The sequence below is a fragment of the Heterodontus francisci genome, chromosome 25 (assembly GCF_036365525.1).
Source record: "Heterodontus francisci isolate sHetFra1 chromosome 25, sHetFra1.hap1, whole genome shotgun sequence".
Taxonomy (NCBI): domain Eukaryota; kingdom Metazoa; phylum Chordata; class Chondrichthyes; order Heterodontiformes; family Heterodontidae; genus Heterodontus; species Heterodontus francisci.
Genome location: NC_090395.1, coordinates 59,221,647 through 59,234,416, shown reverse-complemented (window position 1 = coordinate 59,234,416; position 12,770 = coordinate 59,221,647). Strand labels below are relative to the sequence as shown.

Here is a 12,770-nt window from a genome sequence, read left to right as displayed (position 1 = left end):
CCTCAGCTGGAGTATTGTGGTCAATTCTGGGTACCAGAAAGGTCTTAGAAAGGGTACAGAGGAAGTTTGCCAGGATGGCACCAGGAATGAGGAACTTCATTTATGAGGAGTAATTGGAAAAGTTAGAGCTGCTCGCCTTAGAATAGCGAAGGTTAAGAGGTGACCTAATTGAGGTTTTCAGGATGTTGAAAGGTTTTAATAGAGTAGATAGAGAAAAATCATTCCCTCTGGAGAATGGGTCAATAATTAGAGGTCATAGACTGAAAATCATTGAATGAAGATCGAGAGAGGAGATGAGGAGAAATGTTTTCATTCAGACAGTGGTTGGGATCAGTAAATTGTGGTGGAAGCTGATTCCATCAATAATTTTCAAAAGGAGTTTTTTTTTATTCATTCATGGGATGTAGGCATCACTGGCCAGGCCAGCATTTATTGCCCATCCCTAATTGCCCTTGAGAAGGTGGTGGTGAGCTGCTGGTGAGTTGGACAGGTGCTTGAGGATGAGAAACTCCCAGGATTATGGGGATGTGGGATTAAGCAAAACTGTCATGTTTCTGGCAGAGGTAATAAAGTGCCAGGTAAAGACAACATCTTTCTCTTAATAATACTGTAATCCAATCTTTTTATTTGCCACACTTTAAACTGATGTCCTCTAGAGCATGGCTACCTGACCCGAACCTGACGGGACCCGACAATGTGTCGGGTTCAGGTCGGGCCATTCTTCCGGGTCCAGCATTGGGGCTCGGGTCAGGTCGGGCCAGGTCGGACACAATGGCAGACAAGATGTCAAGGCAGGAAACACTCCGCACTAGTCTGCCGTGAGCAATTCCATCCAAGGTACAGCACAACCTCTTCAATAAAGTGCAACCCTCTTTTACTTGTCTGTGTGATCAATCACCAACTAAGGGACGAGGAGCCCTTTTTTAAATTCTTTTCATGGGATGTAGGCGCCACTGACTAGGCCAGCATTTATTGCCCATCCCTAATTGTCCTTGACAACTGAGTGGCTTGCTAGGCCATTTCAGAGGACGATTAAAAGCTAACCAGATTGCTGTGGGTCTGGAGTCACATGCAGGCCAGACCAGGTAAGGACAGCAGATTTCCTTCCCTAAAGGACATTTGTGAACCAGATGGGGTTTTACAACAATTGATGATAGTTACATGCTAGCTTTCAATTTCAGATTTTGAAAAATTAATTAATTGAATTGCCATCAGCTGCCATGCTGGGCACCATGTCCCCAGGACATAGCTTGAGCCGCTTGATTACTAATTCAGCGACAGTGCCAATCTGCCGCTGTCTACCTCGTTCGAATGCAGGACTCCCTGTATATACACAAAGGAACAATGAACATGTTCTGCTCTAACTTAAAGTGGTTTGCTTTCCCCTTTCAATTTTTTTTTGTGGCTGAGGCAGGACGCAAAATAATTGCTCATGGCATAATCACTTCTAAGCAACGTAATTAGTAGTCGAAATTTCTAATAACTTATAATTGAAAAATTTCAACACAGCTGAGAACCGTTTTTCATTGCAGCATCCGGTTTGCGCAAATTATTGATGAAACGCAATGTCTTTTCATTGCTTTCCAGGTCGAAATGATCTGGAAAAATTCCCACCGTGCTGTACATGTGTATATAAAGGGGACAAACAGTCGAGAGATCAGCACACCTGAACCCTAGGGAAAAGCAGTCAGTTCCAGCACACTCAGGTAAGCTCCGCTCTATCCAGATCCGCTCGTCTATTATAGAAGTTAAATCGGATTCTCCAACGGGCTATTTGAAAGTGGAATCAGTTAGCTAACTTTCAGGTATGATTTTTGTCCGGATAAGATTAATTAATTTACCTTGTGGGATACTTTGAAATAAAGCTTTTTAGTGTGTGTATCTTTTGAAGCGGAATAAATGAATGACTGGAGGGAATGTGCAGACAATCAATATTTAATTCCTGTTAATTCTTGTTATCTGACAAATTAATTATCTCTGCTGCAACGTTTGATGAATGGAATCCAGAGCATAAGGGGTTGCAAAATGTAAACGACGAACAGTAAAACTGCAGTGTCGAAGTTCTCCCATAATAATAACGATTTTTCTCTCCACTGCTTAATATCAAGACTCAATAGCACCAAAATGACAGCAAATACGAATGCTGAAAGATTTTTTTCTTTGAAATGATTGGAGAGAGTTCAGTGGAGGACTACAAGGTTGAGTCCTGAATCCAGGGAGCTGAGTTAGGAGCTACTTATGAAAAGGGAGAGAAAGGGCGAGGGGAGAATTGATGGAGATTGTTTAAGATTTTTAACAATGCAGCATTAGATCCAGGACGTTTTTCTGTGAGATGCAGAACTTGAGGACTAACAGATATGGTTTAAAATTAAAGATGTCAAAAGGAAATCGGAAATGTGAGCCTTTTGTTAGTAAGAGGGCAACAGATTGTCCGATGGAAAAGCATGGCAGGTTTTTGAAAAGAATGGGGGTGATAGATCTTCAGAAAAGTAGCAATGAGCTATTGGTTCCAGAATCACAATAGTGATGGGAGGTTTTGAATTGTAGACTAAATGGGCAAATGGCATTCTCCTGCCCAAAACATTGCTATGTTACTATTTTCAATGAGTTGAATGCATTTACTATAAAATAAATAAGAATTATTTTAAGGTGTGATGAAATGTTTAATATGTAAAGATACCACAGTCTTTTTTTTTCTTCCTTTCCAGGTTTATTTTAGAAACTGCTGCCTGCAATGATGAAAGGTTTTGAGACTTTTATCTGCCTGGTTATTTCAGTTAGCATCTATCAGCCTCTCGGTGCTGAAACCAAGAGGTTGCATTTTGGGCAATGCACATTGATGGTGAACTTACAAGAAATTAGAGATTACTTCTCAGAAATCAAGCAGATAATAGTAAGTAAAACATTTAGGCACACCTTTTATTCTTGACTTTTGAATGAACATTATTTGATGTGCATATGAAATAAAACCATTTTTTGTTTTGACAGCAAGCAGAAGATACCATCACTGATATTAGGTTTCTGACTGAATCTTTATTTCAAGGCATTCAGGTAATCATTGTGGAGGAGGATTTGTTGTCTGCTTTTTGATGCAGAGTTAAATGTTTTCCATTTGATAATCTCACAAATAATGTAGTTGTATTATAAATGTAATTTAATTGATGATTTTGAAAAAAAATAACATTGGTCCTCAGATAGTTTATTGGTATCATTATGATTTTGGTTGTTAACTCATCATTTAATATATCTGTAGCCAACTAGGTTTTGTACTTATTGAATAATCTGGTTAACTAAACAAGTAGTAAATCAGTGATGCTAGAGCCATTAAAGATTATTTAAGGAACTTCTACATTCAAATTAATAAATAAAATTTAGTTCCTTCTAAAGGAAGGCAAAGTTGTAAATGGACTCACTTTTTCACCCATTCCCCTCACTGACTGTCCATGCTCTCATTTCCAGGCAGAGGAGAGCTGCTGTTTTCTGCGCCACATGTTGCGGTTCTATGTGGAGACTGTCTTCAAACATCACACCCCATCCAGCTCCCTTATTGAGAGGAGGACCAGTAGCCTGGCCAACTCCTTCCTCAGCATCAAGCGAGATCTACGGCAATGTGTAAGTGACAAGGATTGGAGCCTCTGAGTATTTGAGAAGCTACGTTTGTAATAGAGTGTTGCCCAGCTTCGCCTACCATAGAATTGCACCCATTTATGAGATTTATTGCTCTACCAACATTGCTTGTAATATTGGACCCTTTGATTAGGGGCCCAGTGCTTTAATATTTATGTTGCTGTGCCAGTTGATAACAGCTTCCTTTTTGCTACTATTTTTGTGTCAATCCAAAGCACTTTCAGGCACATATTGATGCAAAAGAGGCATTGTAACTCAAGCCTTGTACCCTGATCTGACACTGAAGCTAGTAGATGTAAGATTTCCTCTATTAGATAGTTTCACTACACTCCAGTTCAAATCCAGCCAAGTGCCAATCACATTTTTGAAGTTTCCAGTCAGTACACTATACCACTTGAGAAGGATAGAAACTTAATATGGAATCTTTTTAATATTCATAGAGAATGATCATTCTTGGCTGCTCCCTCATAACTTTAGTTGCCAGGAATGCAGAGTTCAGTGGACATAAATAAACAGTTTCTTTGTCACTCCACTTAGTGTGAACTGCTGTGAGGCACAACCAGACGTATAATTCAGTCTACTGGCTGTGCACAACATTATACAGACATTGATCTGAGAGTGGTAAAAAAAGGATAATGGCAGCCTATATAACAGAATGTTAGTATAGGTCACATCAGTTCATAATGTCAAAATATGAATCACCAATATTACAGTTGCCTTTATATAACAATATAATAATAACAATCAGAGTAGTCATTTTTGATTTGCCTACATTCGACAATCAAATTCATTATACATGGAGTGCTGTGAGCTGTTTCCGAGAGAGTTGATAAGATGCTATATAAATAAAAGTCTTTGATGTTCTAGATAGCTCTGAAGTGCTCTTTAACAATTACAGAGTAAAAATGTACTTATGTGCATGTCATGCTTGCTATATATTGTATTTTTAATTTAAACGATGGTTATGCAGTTTGTTAGCTAATAAATAGTGTGACATTTATCAGTCTCATGCCAGAATTAAAAGTGATTAGTATATATAGAATCCCACCACAGCAGAAGGTGGAATTTGAATTCAATTAATAAATCTGGAATTTAAAGCTAGTCTAATGATGGCCATGAAACCATTGTCGATTGTCGTAAAAACCCATCTGGTTCACTAATGTCCTTTAGGGAAGGAAATCTGCTGTCCTTACCTGGTCTGGCCTACATGTGACTCCAGATCCACAGCAATGTGGTTGATCTTACATGCCCTCGAAATGGCCTAGCAAGCCACTCAGTTCAAGGGCAATTCTGGATGGGCAATAAATGCTGGCCTGGCCTGCGATGCCCATATCCCATGAAAGAATTAAAAAAAATGTGTTGATTTAACAATGACTATTTGTGCATTCAGGATGGTTGTTTGAACACTGTGGGTTGTTGGTCCCCATCTCACTGATTTTTTTCTATTGGATAGAGTGCACAGTTGCAGTGCCATTGTGGAGAAGAATCCAAAGTCAGGATAGAGGAGATTCACAATGCCTTTGAAAATGTAAGCTGACACACTTTCTACTTTATTTCTGTAAGAACAAAAATATTCTCTTTATATAGTGTGACGACCAAGTGAGCAATGTGTCTAATACGGTTAATGCCTACGGATATACAATGCACCCACGCTAGCATGCACACGCGAAACACACATGTAAATAGGGACCGAAAAGAGCAGAGGAAAAGATAAGTAGAACAGTTTGAGGCAATATCATGTTCTTAGTTGACCAGCAGGTGGTCACGTGATCAATTGGTTTGACCAGGTCTCTTCTTGTATTGGGGGAGGACTGGTTCCCTTTGTTTCACCACTGCCTGGTACAATGCAAATGTCTTTCCAGTCAGGGGGCTTGCAATTTTTAAGTTTTAATGTTCATGTGGCGAAATAATGTGTGTCTCAGTCTTGGCAGGTGGTGGGGGGGGGGGGGGGTGGTTTATCTGACAGCTCCACACCCAGGGGAATGAAATGTGATTTGAAGAAAAACTGCGTATTTCATTACAGAGTTTGAGAGAAACATAAGCTACAAAAAGAGCCATGCATTTCTCTCATTCATTTCCATTCATTCACCAATCTTAAAGCTTATTAAAAATGGTCTTTTCTGGGTGCCAGGGCTGCTTTAATTTTCTCTCTTTTTTCTCAGGAGAATTGGTGGAGTGGGTGGGGCAGGTCTATCTTGAACTCCCTGATTCATGCAAAGGCTTTTGGCTTCAGGGGATGGATGGTTCCCTTTTCCTCTGACTGTGGGGGTGGAGGCTTTGTTAATCTCCCCTTTGTTCTCTGGGACACTCCTACCTGCAGGTATTTGTGCAGAATTAACTGCATTCTCCTGTGACTCGGTGAGGCATCACCCTCACGGTTTCTCTGCCCCCTAGAGGTCTCTCTTTGTCTCTGCAGGTTTCTGTAAATGCTGTTTGCAACTCTGGTTGGGTGCTTCCAGAGTCTGCATTCAGATAGGAGGATGTGAGGTCTAACTTTTCACATTTTACAGGGTTGGTTGACCAGGTGGTAGGGGTTTTCATCCGTGTTCTTCTCAGACTTCCTTTAACCTGCCCTTTTGGTCACTTTTTCCCCTTCTCTTTCTAAACGTTTGCCAGCCATGTGCCTGCCTGTCCCCTTTTGTTCTTGGTGGGGGTCCCTTACAGTTCACCAGCCCTCTGCTGCATGGTCCTCCTGATACTGGTACAGGACTTAGGGGTGCAGGTGTCATTGTAGTTTGGGGTTTCCCCTCAACCTGGCACATGTGGCAACTCCTGCAGTACTCCACCACATCTTTGTGGAGTTTTGGCCAGTCAAACTGCTGCCTTATGTGGGTTTTGGTCTTTCGTGTACTGGCATGTACAGCCACTATAGTCTCGTGGGCGCTTCTTAATATTTCTCCTTGGTACCTCTGTGGCACCATTAACTGGTGAATTACTGTCCATTCTTTGCCCTCAGGTCTGTGAGGAGAACTCCATTTCCTCAACAGTACCTCATTCTTTAAATAGTAGCAATCAGGGATTCCCTCTGCTTCATTTTCAGGCTGGGCAGACTGTGCTATCTCTTGCAATACTGGGTCAGCTCGCTGAGCCTCAGCTAGGGAAAATCCATTTAATTCATTCCCTGGATCTCCTAACTTTCCAAAGAAAGTCTCGGATGGGCAGACCTCATGGTCATTTGCCTGCAGTGCCAATGCAGTCCCCTCTGGGGGAGCTGGTTTGATCATGGCCTGATCCACTACACATTCAGGGAAACTGCAGGAGACCGTCTCCTGCCACTGCCCTGTCTCTCTGACCTCCTGCAGTCTTTCTTTCACTACTGGGGGGGCTACCACCTTCAGCCCCACCAGATCAATACCTAGGAGCAGGTCAACCCCCTCCACAGGCAGACTAGGGACAATCCCTATGGTCACTGGTCCCAAAACTAGGTCGCACTCCAGGTGCACCTGGTATACAGGTACAGGCATACACTGCCCTCCAATACCATTCACCACCATTTTGGTGTTCACTGCACTCTCTGGGGGAAAGGTCAGGCCTTTTTCCAGTAAAAGGGATCTAGTGGCCCCTGTGTCCCTGAGAATCACTATGGAATTATTTTCCCTTCAAACACAAAACCCTGATAACCTTCAGAAATCCTATTAGCTTTTCCTGCACTGGCCGTAGTAAGCTTCCTGGGTTGCACTCTTACTGCAGTTAAAGCCACAGCTTATTCTGTATTTTCCATCAGGGTCCCGTTTGCACTGAGCGGATGTGCCCTGATTAACCCTACCGGTTTCCCCTTTAGTTTCCAGCAGTCAGCCTTAAAATGCCCTGCCTTATTACAAGGGAAGCACACAGGTCTCTGTGTCTCACTCTTGCTCACAGCACCTCCCTTTTTGGCGGGAGGAGTGCCCCCTGTGTCTCCTGCTTTCCTTTCTCTCTCAGAACTGCCTGGGCTTCTATCACCTTCCCACCCTTTGTCTTTTTTGGATTTGTGGGGGTGATCAGGAAAGATTCTCCACTGGCAAACTGACTCATAAATTAAACCAAATTCATCGGCCAGAATGGCTGCTTGCTGGGCTCCCTGAACCCGCTGCTCCTCGACATGGGTTTTTATTGAGAATGGGAGAGAGTTTTTATATTCCTCTAACAGGATGAGAGTCTCATAGCTGAGTTGTATTTTTAAAGTCCTCAGCCATTGGTCAAAAGCCAGCTGCTTGCTTCTTTCAAACTCCAGATAAGTTTGATTGGCTTGTTTTATGAGGGTTCTAAACTTTTGGTGATAGGCTTCGGGTACTAATTCACATGCCCCAAGGATAGCATTTTTGGTCATTTCATAATTTGATGAACACTCATCTGGCAACAAGGAAAAAACATCATGGGCTTTTCCAGTTAGTTTGCCTTGCAGTCAGGTCTCAGCTGGCCATTTTAGCTGCCTTGCCAGTTTCTCGAAGGACACGAAAAACATTTCCACATCTTCCTCATTGAATTTTGGAATTAATTGGGCGAGTTTTAGTAATATTGTACCCAGTCCTGAATTGTGCTCCTCCATATTGGCCATGCTTTCACTAGGGCTACTCTTTCGCGCCCTAGTTAACTCAAGCCACTTTAACTCTCTTTCTTCGCATTCCTTCCAGAACATCCTTTCTCTCTCTCTCTCTCCTGCCTTTCACTTTCTTCACGTTTCTTTTGGAAGGCCATCTCTTTCTCCCTCTCCTGCCTCTCTCTCTCTCTTTTTCCTTTCTCTCTATTTCCCTGTCTTCTAATTCAAGTTCCTTTGTTCCAATTGTATCTTTGCTAATAATACCCTGTCTGGGTCTGCTTCTAACACTGCCTCTGCTTCTTCAGATTCAAGGGAAATATGGTTGGCTACTAGCCTTAGGAGTTCAGACTTCCTAGCCTTGCCACGTACAGTGATCCCACACTGCTCAGCCATTTTTCTCAACTCCTCCATAGACAGTGCTTTTAACTTATCCCAAGTTACTTCACTATGGCTTGGAGAGCCACTCATTTCAGTTGCAGACATGTTAGTATTCAATCACACACAACCACAAGAAAACCTGTTTTGATATTTTGCTCTGTTTGATTGGGAACAATTTGGCTCCCCACTTCCAATTTCACTCGTTCGTCTGTGGGTACGCTAGCACCCAATTTCTGATACAGTCCAGGTGAACAATGTGTCTAGGGGTCTATTACTATCTTCACCTGGTCTTATTGTAACAGGGTTTTATTTTTAAACACACTGTGTTTTAAGCTTCCCCCTTTGTGAATCCTTGTTCACAACTTTCCAATTATGAGACAAAAAAAATGAGCACAAACAACCTTTCTGTGGTTTAAAGAAGAAGAAAAATGAAATTTATTAAACCATAAACGTGTACTCTAATATGGTTAATGCCTACGAATATACGGCGTGCCCAAGCTATCATGCACACGCGATACACACTTGCAAATAGGGACCAAAAAGAACAGAAGAAAAGATATGTAGAACAGTTTGAGGCAATATCATGTTCCTATTTCTCGAGCTCGCTGCAGTCCTTGATTGAAGATATGGTCTTGTGTTCCGTTGGGGCCCAGTATTCTTCGTAAACCTTGTTCACGTAGGAGCTTTTTTCTCTCTTTGAGTTTACGTGTCTTCACAAGATTCAGTTCCGTGGGAAAGAGATGGAGGCAGGCCGACAGGGTTCTGCTTCAGTTCCAGGAGCACAGCCTCCTGAGTTCAAATTCTGTTTTCCCAGTTTAAAACTCCCCTAGTTAGCCAGCAGGTGGTCATGTGACCGACTGGTTTGACCAGGTCTCTTCTTGTATTGTTGGGGGGTGGGGGGCTGGCTCCCTTTGTTTCACCACTGTCTGGTACAATGCAAATGTCTTTCCAGTCAGGGAGCTTGCAATTTTTAAGTTTCAATGTTTGCCTGACGATAGTGTTACACCTATAATTGCATCTAGCATTCTTCAATTCACCATTGCCTGAAGTTTAAGTCAGCTTTGACTTCAAGAGCGAATATGTGGGTAAAGACTAATTGTAAACGCTAAACCTTTCACCAGTTCTCCTTTAAGCCACTAGATAGAGAGCTAAACTTTATATGAATGCGTTTCAGTGGAGCTGGGAGAAAGAGTTGTCAGAACACCCAGTAACCTGCAACCAATCAAAAAGCTACACTTATTGGTCCATGGTCTATAGCCAATGCTATCTGGTAGTCCCTGGTAGAGGAAGAAAGGTAGGTCTTGACAGAATAGAAGACATAGAGAGAAAATAGTTATCTCCTTCTTACTATTATTGTATCTGACCTCTTGCCAATTATCATTAATTAATTAATTTCTGTCTTCATCAGTTGGATTTTAATACAGCTGCTGTTAAAGCCATTGGTGAAGTGGATTCTCTCATCCATTGGATGGCGCAGTCTCATCAGAACTGAGCACCTCCTCATGTACAGCAGAAAAAATGTGACAATAGAAGATACTGAATACAAAGAAATACTTGGATAAGGAATGAACACATAATATTTAATTATTATATTTACATATTAAATTAATGTATTTTTTGAATTCTTCAGACTTCCACCCTTACTATAAAGTTCTCAGTTATAGCAATTTACCTATTATACCACTGAACTTTATTCTGTTAGATATTGTTTTTTTATCCATTTTTTGGGATGTGGGTGTTGCTGACTAGGCCAGCATTTATTGCCCATCCCTAATTGCCCTTGAACTGAGTGGCTTTCTAGGCCATTTCAGATGGCATTTAAGAGTCAATCACAATGGTGTGGGTCTGGAGTCACATATAGGCCAGACCAGGTAAGGATGGCAGATTTCCTTCCCTAAGGGCCATTACAACAATTGACAATTGTTTCATGGTCACTATTAGACTAGCTTTTTTTCAAAATTCAAGATTTTATTAATTGAATTCAAATTTCACCATCTGCTCATGGTGGGATTCAACCCCATGTCCCCAGAGTATTAGCCTGGGTTCTGGATTACTAGTCCAGTGACGTTACTACGATGTCACCACCACCCCCAATGTGCTGAGTTCTGGTACATAGTGAATGGTATGCATATTGTTACAGAGCAAGGATTGGTTGGCTTCTGAGAACTGATTATAATGAGGCTGGAGTTTACTTTTATTTAATAAATTTATTTGTATTTTTCAACTTCTTAATATAATAATATAATAACCATTATTATCTCTAAGGCACTTGCCAAGTATCATCAATGAATAAATCTCTGTCCTTCTTCAGTTGGACCTAAATGTATCTGCTAATGGTGAACTGAGCATTGTCTTACAGTGCACAACATAACAAATTAGATTATTAGATTTTTTTTAGATTAGAGATACAGCACTGAAACAGGCCCTTCGGTCCACCGAGTCTGTGCCGAACATCAACCACCCATTTATACTAATCCTACACTAATCCCATATTCCTACCAAACATCCCCACCTGTCCCTATATTTCCCTACCACCTACCTATACTAGTGACAATTTATAATGGCCAATTTACCTATCAACCTGCAAGTCCTTTGGCTTGTGGGAGGAAACCGGAGCACCCAGAGAAAACCCACGCAGACACAGGGAGAACTTGCAAACTTCACACAGGCAGTACCCGGAATCGAACCCGGGTCCTTGGAGCTGTGAGGCTGCGGTGCTAACCACTGCGCCACTGTGCCGCCCAATGTTGTAAGGTCAGGCTTGGCTCAGTGGTAATACTCTCTCACCTCTGAGTCAAGAAGCTTGTGAGTTCAAGCTCTACCCTAGTGATTTTAACACAACCTAGGCTAGCATTTCAGTGCAGTACTGAGGGAGTGCTGCACTGTAGCAGATGCTTTCTTTACATTCTGCCCTCTTAGATGGACATAAAAGATTTCTTGGCACTATTTGAGAAGAGCAGGGGAGTTCTCCTGGTGTCCTGGCCAACATTTATCCCTCAATCTTTACCACTAAAAAAACAATTATCTGGTTTATCTTATTGCTGTTTGTAGGACCATGCTGTGTGCAATTTGATTGCTGCATTTCCCACTATGCCAATGATCACACTGCAAAAGTACTTTTGGCTGTGAAGCTTTTTGGGACATCGTGAGGTCATGAAAGCTGCTATATAAGTGCAAGTTATTATTTCCTTTCATTCTGAAGACATTTGTAACTAATTTTATTAGGCCATTTTTAAAATCCAAATTTCATGTGTATTTATGAGGAAGTCTAGTAAATATATTTTAGACAGTTCACCGTTTTGTAGTCATGACTATTAAGATCAGTAAATATCAGCAAAAACATATAGCTTGTAAAGTATTTATTTGATGGTGCTAAATTATCCTTTATGGCTTATTTATTGAAATAAAATATATAATGTTTGTTTTTGCTCCATGAGTACTGGTTAAAGGAAAAATACAACTAACTTAATGATTAATAAAGTGTCTGCTTGCCAAACTTATGAACTTAAATTAAAAACTTGTAACTAGAGCAATGCATAAATTCATACAACAGATAAAATAGTCTTCAGCAGCCTGCACTTTTACTAATGACAAGCATGACATAGCTTGAACAGACTTTCCAGAACAGGTTACCCAGGCTGTTCCTGGAAATTAACCACTTTTACAACTTTTAAAAACACCCTTTAAACTTTGAATCATTTTCATGTCATTTGAGGTTTGCTTTACTTAATATCATGTTACGCACATTTTATTTGGATGTTAATGCAATTTAATTATAATTTTCATGATTCTTAATTGTACAATTAAATTTGAATAAAAGGTTTTATATATTTGATCTTCAGTCTGCCTATCTTAATATATTTCTGCCTTGAGGCTAAGTTTTGTGTGCACACTGTAGACTGTGTTGCATGAATCGTACTTTGAGGTGGGAAGATGGCAATATATAAAAAGTTTAAAATCTGTAAAGCTGACACAAAAATATAACATGCTGGAAACGCTCAGCGGGTCGATCAGCATCTACAGAGAGAACAAAGTTAATGATTCAAACAACCCTTCATCAGAACTAGAAAAATTACAGATGAGAACAATTTAAAAATGAGCAGGACAAAAGAAAGGGATTGTAATAAAACCACACAGATAGGATAGAAAAACTGGAATGGATGTGAAGTGCTTAAGAGGAAAACCGGCAATGGTTAAAAGACTTCTTTTCAGGTTATTCATGGGAATGTGAGTGTCATTGGCAAAG

General features: G+C 40.9%; 1 protein-coding gene across 2 annotated transcripts; it reads left to right on the top strand.

Annotated features, from left to right (window-relative positions):
- Positions 1–1,627: 1,627 nt before the first annotated feature.
- Positions 1,628–12,284, top strand: LOC137384107 (interleukin-20-like). Of its 2 annotated transcripts, none has more exons than XM_068057715.1 (6): positions 1,628–1,706; positions 2,709–2,893; positions 2,989–3,051; positions 3,460–3,612; positions 5,081–5,155; positions 9,933–12,284. In XM_068057715.1, exons 2-6 carry the CDS (start codon positions 2,735–2,737, stop codon positions 10,014–10,016), a joined length of 534 nt encoding a protein of 177 aa, XP_067913816.1. In that variant the 5' UTR covers positions 1,628–1,706; positions 2,709–2,734; the 3' UTR covers positions 10,017–12,284. The 2 variants fall into 2 exon arrangements, with proteins under 2 accessions (XP_067913816.1, XP_067913817.1); XM_068057716.1 differs by having other exon boundaries at positions 1,677–1,805.
- Positions 12,285–12,770: the final 486 nt, after the last annotated feature.

Excerpts from the sequence above, each read along its gene's own strand:
- LOC137384107 (XM_068057715.1), top strand. The coding sequence starts at position 2,735 with ATGATGAAAGGTTTTGAGACTTTTATCTGCCTGGTTATTTCAGTTAGC. Across the intron at positions 2,894-2,988 it reads CAGAAATCAAGCAGATAATA|CAAGCAGAAGATACCATCAC; the intron begins GTAAGTAAAACA and ends TTGTTTTGACAG. Across the intron at positions 5,156-9,932 it reads TTCACAATGCCTTTGAAAAT|TTGGATTTTAATACAGCTGC; the intron begins GTAAGCTGACAC and ends TGTCTTCATCAG.